The sequence below is a fragment of the Rhinolophus ferrumequinum genome, chromosome 2 (genome assembly GCF_004115265.2).
Source record: "Rhinolophus ferrumequinum isolate MPI-CBG mRhiFer1 chromosome 2, mRhiFer1_v1.p, whole genome shotgun sequence".
In the NCBI taxonomy this organism is placed as follows: Eukaryota; Metazoa; Chordata; class Mammalia; order Chiroptera; family Rhinolophidae; genus Rhinolophus; species Rhinolophus ferrumequinum.
Window position 1 is genome coordinate 29,584,347 of NC_046285.1, and position 15,663 is coordinate 29,600,009.

Sequence of the window (15,663 nt, forward strand, 5' to 3'; positions counted from 1 at the left end):
AATCTGATTCCTATAACTCCATCTTGGCCAGAGTGGAAATTCCCAAATAATTTCTTAGTATTATACTTTAAACCTCACAGATCCTTTTAAAGAATGTCAAGCCTACACACAAATACTTAAAACTTTTAGTGTGAAGCCATTTTTTAAATAGGAAATCTTAAGTGCACCCCATCACTGTAAGAATGATCATCTTCATTAAGCTGTTTCTTCTTGAAGATTGGAGGATAAGTTAAAGCTACTTGTTGGAAGACAATGCACTTTACAATAAAATGGTTTTGTTAAAATCCATTAAGCTCCAGATCTACAAATAACTAAAATACACATACAAGGACGTTTGTTTTGTAGCTGGTTCATAACTCACCTGATGAATAGGCATCTGTAATAATGGAGCGTGGTGGGCATGTTGTGATTCTGTTTCTGAAATACTTTAAAACCTACAACTGTATTCCTTTGTGCGCAACTATTACTATTGTGTCTGTAGATTCATTCTCAAAAGTTTCTCCTGCAAAACAAAAACCATGCCATCCTAAAACATTTTTTTCACCCAATTTCTTAAAGGAATCATTTCTACTCACTAGTTAATTCTCACCTTTCAGTTACTTTTCAGACCCCTGTAGCCCAGTTCTGCCCTCACCATTCCAGTGACACTTCCCTGGCAGATGACCTATTTGCAGACCTATTTGGCCTCCCTGAAACCTAATATTGATGTGACTTCAGTCGTATTATCTCTCTGATCACTTTTCCCCCTGGATGTTCACGTTTCCCAGAGTTTATTTTTATCCCTTTAAATTTTGTCCTAATCTCACCTACATGCATGGTCTTAAATAAACCTGTAGTCCACTACTGGCAACTCCTTACCAGTTTAAAAAAACTTCATCTTGCTGGGCTCTAACTTGAATGGCTTATTTTCAGCTCACTCAATGTCCCCTCACTTAGATTTTTTTTTTTTTTTTTAATTTTGGTTGTTGCCCCATTTTCTAGAAAGAAGATCCTTAACTTAAATTGTTTACTCTTCAAGTCCTTACTTAAATCCTATTTATCCCTCAAGTCCTAGCAGAATTCATTAACTCACCTGTGTTTCCTCATAACATTGTACATAACTTTTGGCAAACAAACTGGAAATTCTCCATAATCCAGGATAATTTTCTAGTTCAAGATCCTTAACTGACTCACGACTACAAAGTTTATTTTTGCCCAACCAGGTAACAAGCACAGGTTCCAGGGATCGAGGTGTGGATATCTTTTGGGGGATCATTAGTCATTCTATCACAGTGTGTTTAAGGCTTGCAAATAGATTTAAAGGATAGAAAAGCTTGAATGTAATATTTATTTGGTGAATTTACATGTGAGGTCATTTACAAAAGAAGATACAGACAGATGCAGCTTTCAGTGCAGGTTCAAATACTTTTCAGAACAGGCAATAGTCCGTGAGGATTTGGAATGACAGTATTGAATGGTACATGCTTCAATTTCCTTTGTGTGTTCTACCCAACCCCAAAGGGTAGGGGAGGAGAAGAGGAGAAAATATCTGTTAATGTAAATACAGCCATGCAAATAAAAACTTTTAAGTCAGAGGTTATTCAGTGGTACAGAATGTATTTAGGGGTTATTGTAGGTACATAATTGAAGAACTAAAATGCAGAGCTCTCATATTTCCATTATCCAAGTCAGATTATGTTAACTGCCCCTGCTAATTAGTTAGACGCCCCCTCTATATTTTCCAGACTCTGACTTTGGAAGGGAGGCATTTCTAATAGTTTCTAAAAAGATAGCATTTGTAGACAAAATCTTTTTGGTTTCAATAGGATAAAGCACCCTTTTAAAGAGGGGTAAAATGCTCCTTTACGCCCAACAATGTAAACTCTAAGATTTCATTTAGATTTCATTTCCAGAAAAGTATTATTCTTAGGCTTAAATAAACCTGTCCCCCACCCCAAATATCTCATTCTTAAGAGACCCCTTAAGAATACAACCACCAGAAAAATGCAGCTAATCAGCGAAAGGATGGTCTACAAAAGTGACAACTGGAGGAAACAGAAACACCATGAAATGATTTCTAAGAAGACGAGGTAAAAATAAAATGAACAAAACAAAGACCTGACAGTAGCCCCAGTGAAGACCGGGGCATGGGCAGCCGGTCATCCTTGGAGACCAAGGCTAGCTCAAAATTAAAAAGCATTCCACGTGTCCTCAGCATCTTTGAAAATACGGGCTCAAAATTCCTTAAGCACATTTAAACATAGTTGAAGCACTAAACTTGTCACTTCAGGAAATTCTGTGCTTCTGACTCCACGACTTACATCTTTTTTGAACCTTTAGCCACATTTTCTTCACTAGAAATTTCAAGCTAATTAAATACTCCCACATATTACACTTACTCCATCTTTATACATAAAACCAACCTGCATTTTCTTTAAAAAGTACACTATGAAGTGATACCAACCTGTATTTTCTTTAAAAAGTACATTAAGTGGTACCTACTACAGAAAATAGCTATGGGCCATTATAAAAACATTTACATGTCACCTCACCTCTTACCCGGTCCACTCCCATTAATACACAGTCTTCCAGCACATACATCAGTCAGAGTATTTGCTTCTGCATAATTGTATGAAAACCAGCTGTTGTACACTTTAAGAATAATGTACATTATTCAGTAGAGTTGAGGGTCAGGTGGCTTAAGAGTTGCCCCTGAGTCTAACGTTGAGCAGAATCAGAGGCACTGTGCATGCTGACAGTAGTTTAAAGGGTCTCAATTTTGCTGCCTTAAAAACAAAATCCCCACATAAGCTTTGTTTCCTTCAAAAACAACTAAAAGGGATTAATCAAATCTAAAAGAAACCTATTTTACAGCACTTGCTATGTTAATTTAAAAACCAACATGCTGTAAAATACTCATATATATTAAAAACACGAACACACACGCACAGACAAAATCATCCAGAGAATAACCATCCCTCCCACCCTCCTCAAACAAAAAGCCAAATCAAAGTGTTTATTTGCATGGCCAATTATCATTTGTACTCTTTGCAACTTTATTTTGACATCCCTTTAACAAGTTCTAAGCTCCTGTTGCATACGGAATAAAAGCTGCAACACTGCACACTTCCTCCCACGGCCACTCCCACAACACCTAACTGAGAAACAGGTGTGACAATGACCACAGCACAAACGGAAATACTAAGTTCCACCATTCAACACGTTCATGACAGTGTCTTTAGGGTTCAGTTGGAGAGGGGGTAAACTTCTAAAAAGAGGGTCATTTTCCTTCCCCCATATTTTATAATGTTGGTGGTTTTAATCCATATTTCTTTGCAACTTCTGTCTGGGCGTGGGCAGCATCACAGAGTGAGTATAAATGAGCCATCTCCATTTCCGACTTGGCCAGGTTAATAGCTTTGTTGAACATGTCAATGGCTTTTTCCATGTTTCCTCTAAAAGAACAAAAATTGTAAATGTATCAAATTCAACAAGCACTTCACAGAATGCAATGAAGTTATTAGTAAGATATGTTACATGGAGTCTGACCACTAAGTTTCAACTATGATTCTAAAATAAAATGCTTCTTTGTAACAAACAAAACAGTGCACATAGAAAGCACTCAATGCATGTTAGCTACTATTACAAATACTATGTGCTTGCATTATACCGCTCAGTCTTTGTTTACAGATAAGAAATCTTGTCTGGTGCCTAAGTTCTACATGTTTCTCCTGTACTATGAAGCTCCTTGAGAAAGCAGTGACAGCTGCACAGAACAGTAATGGCGTGGAGAGGCCTTACCTTACAGAGCTGTGAGCCCACCTTCTTTCAGCCTCATCTCTTACCACCATATCCCATCCTATGCACCTCTATTCCAGTCACAAGGGTCTACCTTGGTTCTCTGTACACTCATACCTGCGCATCCAATCAGATGATCTATAGCCTCTGCTTGATTCTAGTCAAAGCCTCACCTTTCTAAAGCACAGTTCAAATATAGTATCTTCATAAGAAATATTCCCCGCTTCCTCGTCAGTGTTCCCACAGTTCTGCTGTTATTCTGTACATAGTCAGCTGAACACGGACAATTCTCAATTCCTAGAACTTAGTACAATGCCTGGTAATTAATGTTTCTTGAGTAAATGGAAGAAAATGCTTGGTCAAAAAATATATAATTTACCTCTGACAGTCTAAGTGTGGTTTGGCTTTGTATACTTACCAAGAACCAAGAGCTGCTTTAATTCACTCGTATTCACTATGTATATATGCAGGAAATCTTACAATACATATTTAAATCCCTATTATATATATGCCAGTTAGACTCTAAGAAATACAATGTACCTCTGGAGTGACTGTATTTAACCTACTACTACAATATATGGCCACATGATAGATTTAATAAAACTTTTGTTCCAAGAATTCAGATATTAAGTAGACAGCGGATTTGCTAAATCCTAGGGTAATCAGCAATTTCCTTCACCCATTCACATTCAATTATTTGTAAGGCAGGATTTAGAGAATTTCTTAAAAGTACAATTAATATGCAAACAAAATCCATCAAACCTCTTCAGTCAGGGGTCCTTAACCCAGGCTCTAGAAAGGATTCAAATGGAAAATGTTTTCTGTATGCACGTTATTCTAAGAAAAATGCAAAAATTTGCTTAAAAAGATTAAGAAGCACTACCCCATCCTATTCTAATGAGAATATTCCATTCACATTAACAAACTGGCATTTAAGAAATAATATTTAATGCAACTGTTAGTATAGAATGGGTTCAAAAGAACCACAAAACTTATCATCAGCCAACACACCTACACCCACACCCACTCTGACTACTCTGGAGCAGGGAGAAGATTGACCCCAGAAGGGGCTGGATGACGGAATTCAGACAGCTACTGGTTCCTGACAAGCGACAGTGGCGAGCTCAGTTACTTTGATATCAGTGAAATACGGGCTCATGTTTTTACTGCTGGCTCATCATATAACCTTGTCAACAAGTCTGGGCATCAGTTTCTATACACTTCAGTTACACTGAGGATCATATAATCTGCATGTTTTCTTTATAAAGATTGGGGTAAAGATCAATTTAAATAATATTTGGAAAACACCTAAAGTTCAGTGCCTGGCTGCAGAGGAGGTACTCAAACGGACAGCAAGGCCAGTAATAAGATGGTGCCGTGTTTCCCCGAAAATCAGACGTAGCCAGACAATCAGCTCTAATGCATCTTTTGGAGCAAAAATATAAGACCCGGTCTTATATAAGATCAGGTCTTAATTTTTGCTCCAAAAGACGCGTTAGAGTTGATTATCCCACTACGTCTTATTTTCAGGGAAACACAGTGAACTACACTGAATTCTGTGGCACAAACGACTGTCACCTGGTAATGGTGGATCTCAAGTGCAACTCTGGATAAACATTTACACGAAACAAGAAATTATGGGAAGTTAGAGTGGTAAAAAATCTTACCCAACTCCCTGATTTAAAAAAAAACTTTTAGAGGCTCAGACATGATGTTGCGACATGCCCAGTCAGGTGGCTGGCTGGTGGCTGCTTTGTAGCCTGGCTACAAGTCCTTACAGCCTGGCTACCAGTCCTCACTACACTGCGATGCCTAAGCACGTGGCAGGCTATTTGTTCTCCAGCAGGAATAATACAGGTGAAAAGAGGAAAGAACACACAACAGGTATTAGAGAAAGATTATGTTTCCCTTGGTAATGCATGTGCTTGACTTAATTTTTATAAGTATGACTTTTGGAAAAAGGATGAAACAAGGCAAATTGAAGTATATTTTTGAAGGAAGCTTGCCTCAAAAGGCAAAACACAGTAAAACTTAAAAAATGGATATTGACAGTAACATCTGTAATGAGTAGAATGAAAAGATAAGTATCTATGGGACTGCCTTAAATTAACTAAGAACACTCTAGAAGTTACCTTTGCACTTCAATAGTTCCCATGGTTTCATATGCGAAGTCACATTTATTGTCAATTTCAATAGCCTTGCTGATAAGCTCTAAACCTCTATCCAGATCTTGCTTCCACTGAAGTTGAAGTAAACTGCAAATGCAAAAAGGTAGTCAGATGGGCCAGTATCAACAGGAACAAAGCGTATGACTCAATTTCTGCCCTCAATGAATTTATAATTTAATTTACAAGGAAAAGCAAAATCTAAAACTGTACGTAATCAGCATCAAATTGTTTTCATTTTATATTGGTTTTGTACTCTCAATTCCTTATTATAAGAAAAAGTGTTAGGTGGTGAACACACAATGTGAGATATAGATGATGTAATACAGAATTGCACACCTGAAATCTGTGTAATTTTATTAACAATTGTCACACCAATAAACTTAAAAAAAAAAAGAAAAAAGTGTCCATGGAAACAACCTAAATTGTCCATCAATGGATGAATGGATAAAGAAAACATGGCATATGCATGTGCACACGCGCACACACACATACACACCCCCACCCCCACCCAGGAATATTATTCAGCCATTAACAAAGGAAATCCTACCATCTGCAACAACATGGATGGACCTTGAGGGCATTATGCAAAATGAACTAAGTCAGACACAGAAACAAATAATGTATTATGTCACTTATACAAAGAATCTAAAAAACCAACCAACTCAGAGAACAGACTGATGGTTGCCAGAAGCAGGGGATGAGGGGCGGGTGAAATGGTTATAGGGAATCAAAAGGTACAAACTTCGAATTGTAAGTCATGAAGATGTACTGTACACCATAGCAACTATAGTTAATGATACTGTATTGTATATTTGAAAGTTGCTTTAAGACAGATCTTAAAGTTCTCATCACAAGAAAAAAATTCTGTAACTATGTATAATGACATGTTAATTAGACTTATGATCATTTCATAATACAAATACTGATTCATGTACACCTGAAACTAATATGATGTGTATCAACTGAACCTCAATAAAAGTGCCCAGCAGTCTAGTCTCTGTTACTAACTTACTTGCAAGCTTAGTTTTTTGCTTTGTATAAATTTAAGTGAAGATTTTTTTTAATAATTCAAGTACACAAAAACAAGAAAAACTTATTTTAAATGTTTCCTATTTTGATACAAGTAACATTTGACAGGGTGTTTGGAACTGAAATCCTTAAGCTGGAGTGAAAACAGTACATTTACTAACTACTATGTAAGAATGAAACATAAGTAAAATTTAAAAAATTAACCATGAAGCATCCATAGCTCATAAATTTGTCAATTAACTCTACACCAGTCTCCTTCCTCACTGACCAAAAGAAATCCATCTTATTACTATGCAAGACATGTAGTTTCTTACTGGGACAAACAGAACCACAAAAATACATACCCTTTATGAACATATGTTGTGGCATTATCTGGTTCCAAATCAATACATTTATCATACATTTCATCAGCTTTACCAAACTGTTGTTGATCTGTTAATGCCTAGGTGAGGAGATACTTCAGTTATATTAAGGTAACTGTCAACCTAAGCAGTTAAAAGTATATTATTAAAATTTACTTCATTTATCCATTTATCACCAAATAATGTAAACTCATTTAGAATGTTATAACTTAATTATTGTGTTTTTTTACATGACATTGTTATAAATATGAAATCTTAACTGTGCCGCTCTTTTTTGGCAAGTGGTTAAATGCAACAGCAAATATGGAAAACTGTAGAATATGTAAAATCCCACTCTTGATGCCAGTTGTAATATCAGATTCTCACAGGTACATTCATGTCACTTATAGTTTATCATAATACATTCTATTATGAGAATTTAAAGACAACACTCATTTGGAAGGATAAGTTCAGGTATGTGTGTTAACTGTTATCAGTCATTCCTTAAAAATTATTGGTGGAAAAAAAAGCAGCTACGGTCAACCATTTTAAGGCAAATTCCATGGCAAAAATGGAAAGGTTGGTTATGTGGCTACCAAATCACACTCAAATTGTAACTTTACAGAGAGGTGGCCAGCATCTAAGCCCTAACTTTGAGAGTTTAAAAACAAGTTGTACTATGTAACTTTGTGTGTGTGTGTGTGTGTGTGTGTACATATATAAAGTTACATATAACTGTATATATAGTGAAGCAAAAAGCAGAAGAGGAACCAAAAAAGGATAGAAATTACAGTACACTAATAAGATAGCTCAAGTAAGTGGAAACCTATTCTGCAAGTAACACAGTCACAGTGAAATGTGCAATTAGGAAAGCTCTGCGAGAGTTGTTCCTATTATAATGCTGGTTTCTTTAAAACCTATTCAGTGGCCTTTGCTCTTTTAGCTGCTTATAGAAATCTGTACCAAAAAAGTCCTTTTGAATTTTATTTCAGTGATGTGGATGGTGTTATCACCTTCTGGTTTGTTCCTGACGTAGGAATAAACCCAAGTTACCTATTCAATGCAGATGCCGTACAATTATAACATGTATGTTAACTTCTGTACATTCTATACAAGTGTATATGTACATGCTTTCATAATTAAATAGAGCATGTAGTCAGCAACCAATGTTTCATTTTTTAATTATCACCATGTTGCCTAGGAATTGTAAGAACAAAAACTTACAATGGAATAGATATTATTTCTGAGGTGAAAGAACTTCTGGGTTGAACTTCATACCCCCGAGAATTATTCGAGAATTTCAATCTCTAATAATGGAGTGATATGTAGAGCTTTAGAGAATAGATCCCAATTCTACTGGGATCAAATCAATCTTCTCAAACTCCCTCTTAAACCCTCATAAAAAGTTTCACCCCATGGACTTTTAACTTGACAAAGATATCATGAAGGAAATTAAAAAGAAAACAAGCAACCTTAAGAATGGTTTGGACAATGGTCATTTTTAAATGTTTCCTATTTCTATGATGTGTAGGTAGGTATGACATTTCTTTGGAATAAAAAAAAAAGACAAATTACTGAATATTCACATAGATAGTTTATGTTATTAAAAGCAACTTTTAAAGACGAAGAGAAAACGGTCATTCAGAGATCATTTAGTTGGAGGGAAAATCTAACTGTGGCTCTATGAAGCTAATCATTGTCATTTAAATGGATGATTTAAAGTTAGTAAGTAAATAATTCAAATTGAAATCCTACTTCCCATAGGTTCAATCCCAAACCAAGAATTTTAGACAAACCAAAGAGACGTTAAAATGAACTGTTACAGCTTTTCAAATCACTTAAAAGGACGATGATCAAAATTGAAAGAAAACTTTTTCCACAGACATTTTTCCCACCAACTGAATATAGCAAATTTACCTAAGGAATTAAATTTTACAAATCCAATCCAAATGAAAACATGAGAGAAATGCCCTGCTTAAGCCTCCCCATGTTAAGAGCTTAGGTCTGTGGTTTTCAAACTGTACGACACAGGCGCCCCTCCTGAGGTGACTAGGGACCGTCCTGAGGGCCTGGAGTCACAGGAGCAAAGCCATCTGCTTCCACAGAAGTTGCAACCAGGGAAGCAGCGTGACCTAACTTCCAAACTGGGATTCAGCATACAAATGCAGTTCTTTATTTTTATTTTTAATTTTTTTTGAGGAGGGTGCAGCTCACAGTGGCCCATGCAGGGATCGAACCGGCAACCTTGGTGTTATTGGTACCATGCTCTCACCAATTGAGCTAACCAGCCACTCATTAAATGCAATTCTTTATAAAATAGGACTGGAAACTGAAAAAATATGAAACATCACATTTACCTGGGCATATAGTGCATAGCCTTCAGCACACTTGGGAAATTTCTTGATGACTTCTTCAAAGCCTTTCATAGCTGCTTGGATTTGTGAAGAATTGCTTCCCGTATATGCCTGGCGATACTGTTTAAAAAATCAAAACAGGCCTGTCAAACCAGGAACTCAAAACTCATGGAATGTTAACATATAAAAGTCACACAAAGTTACACGAGTATTTCCAGAAAAGCAGATGATTGGCTAACATAATTTGCTGCATCTAAAAGAGTTCTAAAGAAATAGCGCAGCAGCAGGGGATCCACAGGCTGTGGTACAGCCAGGGCTATGCTGCCACTCACTGCAATTCCCAGCTGTTCAGTCCTCTCGAAGAGGGAACCCTACCTTTTCAGAACTTAACTTTGCATATAAATGGGGGTTTTAAATAGAATTTATTGTCATTTTACTAAAAGTGTTATAAAGTGCCTTTTATCTACTAACATTTTTCATCTCTAATCTATAGGACAGACTGTATTTACACCAGTGGTCCCATGAAATTATAATGGAGCTGAAACATTCCTATTGCCTAGTGACAGCTGTTTAACATGACGCATTGTATTACCCCCGTTTGTGGTGATACTGGTGTAAACAAATCTGCACTGCCAGTTGTATAAAAGTACAGCACGTACAATTATGTACAGTACACCATATTTGAGACTGATAATAAACTTACCAGTTTCTGTATGTACTATACTTATCATTATTTCAGAGTGTACTCTTTCTACTTATATAAAGTTTGCTATAAAATGGTATGCCGTGTTAGGCTGGCAGCAGCTTCACATCTCATGCTTACCAGTCTCTTGACTGCATCTCCTCATGTGCTTGATTTAATCTCGTGTTGTTTTGTACAGTCGCACGCTGTGCCTGTAGCCCAGGAGCAATAGGCTATATCACACAGCCCAGGTGTGTCGTAGGCTGCACCATTTAGGTTTGGTAAGTGCACTCTGTGATGTTCACACAAAGATGAAATCACTTAACATATTTCTCAGAACCTATCATCGTCGTTAAGCGGTACATGACTGTAAATGTGTTTGTGATCCAATTTCTAAAATTCTTTTAGGACTCAACCTATAGAGATAACTGGAAGAACCTCATTTTAATAAAATGGACTTATTTTACCTGATTTTCAGTGTTTACCTGATTCATTGTTTCTGAATATTAATAGTTCTAAAAAGGCAAGATGCGAGAGCAGTTATTTGGTATTATGACTGCAGTTACTTCCTCAAAATGTTTGTGTTCTTTGTACCAGTTTTTGGTGGAGAAGCAGAGAAAATACTGCTGGTCAGGCGAGCATTAAAACCAGGGACAAACACCTATCAAGGTGAACTCATAATAATACACCAGAGAAACACAGGAGCAGGTACCTCAGCGAGCATCAGAACACACTTCCCATTCCCTAAATCAACCCATTCCCCCTGTAGGCATTCTTTGGGGAAAAAACAGATGACTTTGTATAGACAGTGAGTTATGCATTTTTGTTAACAATGGGGAAATAAAAATGATGCTTAGGAAAATACAAAAGAAAGTAGAACCTACCAATGCAAAACATTTCTGAGCTTGTGCCAGAGCAGACTCAGGTCTTAACCTAATACATTCATCAAAATCTGCCACTGCTTCTTCGACTTGATCCAGCAGTATTTTCAGCTGAGGAAGAAATACATAAACACAATTCAAAGTAGTGCAGCTCTAAGTACGCTGTCTCATCACAGCTCCACACAATGCTAAGCATGTGCTCCTCATGCAACAGAGAATTACTTTCTAGAAACAGTGAACTAGAAAATATTGTAATTTTAAAAGAAAAATTGTAAAATTTAAAACTAATGTCCAATTTTTTAAAAAGCACTATAAACCCACCACTCCTGCACTGCAATTTTGATCACTCTTAAGCAAGAAACCCTTTCTTCTAGGAAACTAGACATTTCTATACTTCAAATATCAAAGCAGATCAGACATCGGATAACTAGCTTTCAAGTTAATTTTAAGATACTACCAGTAAGGATCAAAATGTCAAGAATTTTAAGAGGTTATCTCTACACTTCTTAACACCCTTCATACAGAATAGTAGGTAAAATTCTCCATAGAAAGCACTTCAGCTTCTATATTATTGCATGGATAGCCCATACATTCCACCAAAATGCACTGCAAGAAGTCATGTTAAACAAGTAGATTAGAAAGCCATGTTTTCCCCAGATGAGGCTAAAGTTAGGAACTGTTTTCCTCACTAGATGTTTTTTACTAAAAAACAAATATGCAGATCATAACTCCATTCAGAAAAGATTTTTTTTGTACTGTTCGGATAGTCCAGGCTAAATATTTCTTTATAGCAAGAAGCTTGCAGAAATCATTCTGTTGATTCTAACATTAACTCAAAATGCTCATTAAATGTTTTTAATGTTTTACTCATTGAAAATCTATGAACCAGAAACACCTGAAAAATAAACCTGAACTGGCAAGCCTATATTTGTAGCCTTCCTTTTCTCTTTTTTATAAGTAAATACTAAAATTATAAGGACAAATGTTCAAGATGGAAATAAATAAATGCCAAACCAAACTGTTAAACCACTGTGATACTTTGTTCACAGCTATCAGAAGTGATAAAAGAAAACTGCAGGACTCAAACTCGGTATCAAATTTCTTAACCCAAAGGTCAGAACTTCGTGGTAAGAAAACAGGCTTACCTGTCCTCGGTGGTGATACACGTCTGCGTTCTGAGGGTCGATATCAGCAGCCATGTTAAAATCCTGAGTGGACAGCAAAGGCTGCTGCTGTTGCATGTACATGCTGCCTCGTTTGATGAGAGCATTTGCTCGAAGCTACATGCCCAAAATGAGAAAAGGTTTGTTACTACTACTTTTTATTCCAGTTTAGATTTTAAAAAAAAAAACAGCTGCATTGAGATATTCACATACCATAAAGCTCACACATTTAAGGTGTACAAGTCAGTCATTTTTAGTGTATTCCAAGAGTTGTGCAACCATCACCACTATCCAACTCCAGAACATTTCCATCACCCCCAAGAGAAACACATTAGCAGTCACTCCCTACTCCCCCTCTAATCTATCAATCTACTTTCTATGAATTGGTATGTTCTTGACATTTCATAAACATGGAATAATACATTACATGGTCTTTTGTGTCTGGCTTCTTTCACTTACTATGTTTTCAAGGTTCCCCTGTTTGGTAACACATATCAGCACTTTATTCTTTTTTATGACTGAATATTATTTTATTGTATAGCTATATACATTTTGTTTATCCATTCATCAGTTGATGGACATCTGAGTTGTTTCCACATTTTGGCTGTTACGAATAACACTGCTATGAACATTCATGCACACATTTTTGTGTTGACATATAGCATATTCAATTCTCTTAGGTATACACCTAGGAGAGAACTGCTGGGTCACATGCTACCTCTGTTGAACTTGTTGAGGAACTCTCAAACTAATTTCCAAAGGGATTTTACCATTTTACATTCTTTCCAGAAATGTATAAACGTTTCAATTTCTCCACACCCTCACGAATACTTTCACTTGTCCATCTTTCGGATTACTGCCATCCTGGTGGGTGTAAAATGCTATCTCATGATTTTGATTTGAATTTCTCTAATAGCTAATGATGCTGAGCTTTTCATATATATTCTTTAGAGAAAGGTCTGTTTAGATCCTTCACCTGTTTTTAAGTTGAATTGTGTTTTTATTGCTGAGTTGTAAGAAGAGTTCCATATACATTCTGGATATAAACCATTATCAGATACATGATTTGTGAATATTTTCTCCCATTCTATAGAACGTTTTCTCTTTCTTGATGGTATCCTTTCAATTATAAGTTACAAGTTTTAAATTTTGATGAAGTCTTTTTTTTTTTTTGGGTTAGTTGTGCTTTTGGTGTTGTATCTAAGGAAACCCAAAGTTACCTAACCCAAAGTAATGAAGACTTCCTATGTTTTCTTCTAAAAGTTTTATAGTTTCAGCTGTTACATTTAGGCCTCTGATCCATCTGATTAATTTTTGTACATGGCATATGATAGGCATCATTACTGCTTGCCATTAAAATGAAAAGTCATGATCATAGAGCAAGATAGAGGTTTCTTCCCTAAACACTTTTTTCAAGGCAAAACTACATGTCTTCCTAAATGAAACAAATAAGAATGCCCCCATGATTATAATAAAAATACATAACAACATACTTGTAATCAGCAGGAAATAAAATTAAAGATAATATTTATTACTAGAGTATTTTGAAAATCTCATTTTGAAATGAACTTTTAATACTTAGTTGTAATTACTTTTGTTTATAGCAATTTTAGATATTTATTAACAAATACTTAGGCCCTGAAAGCAAGTTTTATATTCTATAGAATACACAAATAATTAATTTGAAAGTGGAAAAAAAGCCAGAGTTAATTCAATGAAGAAACAAGCCACAGAGTTAACTAGTAAGGAACAGAGTTACTTGGTGGCTAAGTTCTGTCTTGTTACACTGAGTAGAAAGCTCTCATTAACTCAACAGACCCCTCAATGTGAATTATGAAAATAATCACATACACATTAAGAACACTTGGAAAATAAAAAGCTGTCCCAATGACACAACTGCAAAAACCTCTGGTATATCTCTGTATCTATATCATATCTTTAGAACCTGTTTTTTAGTTCATGTAGCATAAAATCTTTCAGAATATATTATCAAATGTGCTTTTTTATTTATTTTTTATTAAATGCATTTATAACCTTTACACTACATACTGCACGTTACTTACAGCGTTACCTATATAGCATCGCTGTCTCACCCTTACCCCACCCACATATCATCCATTACAGTAGGCAGTGCTACAAGGGGAAGCTGAAACTGCCAGATGCTGTAGGAAAAAAAAATTATCCTTCCCTAGCTATCGTTGATATTTATGTTTCAGCTTCGCTATACCAACTCAATCATCATTAGGTGTAGTTCCTTCCAAAACAAAAATAGCCGTTTGGAGAACGGCAACTTAGAATGCAAAAAGTTTGGCAAAACATACCAAAAAGCCCCATTTTTATTGATCAGTTTTCTCGCACAAACACGTGTTGATGCATACCTTCACATTAGCTTCTTTCAAGCTGATGACCTTATCCAAATCTGGTTTGGCTGCGTTGGCATTGCCAATGAGCAGGTAGAAGGTGGCGCGTAGTAATAAAGCTTCTGCCATGTATTTGCCTTGAGCATCTATTTCTTTTGAGCATTCACTTATGATTTTATCATAGTTTTCTTCTTCCATATACTGTTTGGCCTTTAAATATCCAGAACTGAAAATATAAAAGAACACACATTATTTATTAAGAGAAGATCAAATGCTAAAACTTGACACAAATGTGCATTAAGTTAAGCAAATGTCCATTTCCCCGTAACAAGTTAGTCAGCCAGCGTGGGACTGCAGTGGGGCAGGGGGGTAACACAGGATTTTTGATTCAGACTGGGTTTTTTTTGATGCCTTGGAGAGTTTTAAAAAAGGAAACAGCAGTCAATGGCAGAAACCTAGGGTTACATGCCCAGGCTTAGATATTTAATTATGAGAAAAGAGCTAATGACAGACTGATCTGCAACAAGGGCAAGTCTTATTCACCTTCGTATCTGTGACACACTGATGGCACCCAACAGCTATTTTATGACTGACAGAACAGAGTAATAGGAAATAAGTGAGTTCAGGGCCACAGACGCCATGGGAAGGGGTGTGACCTAAGCTGTGCTTTGTAAAGATCACTCTGGCTGAGATGTGGAAAATGGACTGCAAGAGAGAACACTGGAGGCAGGGGAATATCTGAAGGCCTCTCTCATCCAGAAGCTGTCGTTTCACCTAAAAGAACAGACCTAGAAGGAATAGGTGGAAATATCAAAGAAGCAAATTTAAAGGAAGATTCTTCCATAACAAAAAGGACTTTAAAAAAGCACCCATCCCTCCTTCTAAAAATGCAGTGGCCACAATATCAT

At 36.3% G+C, this 15,663-nt stretch overlaps 1 protein-coding gene across 2 annotated transcripts in view; it reads right to left on the minus strand.

Moving 5' to 3' along the window:
- Window positions 1-1,306: 1,306 nt before the first annotated feature.
- TOMM70 (translocase of outer mitochondrial membrane 70) overlaps window positions 1,307-15,663 on the minus strand; it is a 34,031-nt gene continuing 19,674 nt past the window's right edge. For both annotated transcript variants that reach the window (XM_033090862.1, XM_033090869.1), the window contains 7 exons: window positions 14,774-14,981; window positions 12,378-12,512; window positions 11,236-11,343; window positions 9,673-9,789; window positions 7,319-7,416; window positions 5,910-6,032; window positions 1,307-3,434 (listed from right to left, as the gene is read on the minus strand). In XM_033090862.1, the coding sequence (XP_032946753.1) occupies window positions 3,281-3,434; window positions 5,910-6,032; window positions 7,319-7,416; window positions 9,673-9,789; window positions 11,236-11,343; window positions 12,378-12,512; window positions 14,774-14,981 (943 nt within the window). In that variant the 3' untranslated portion in view covers window positions 1,307-3,280. The remainder of the gene's footprint in view (window positions 3,435-5,909; window positions 6,033-7,318; window positions 7,417-9,672; window positions 9,790-11,235; window positions 11,344-12,377; window positions 12,513-14,773; window positions 14,982-15,663) is intronic.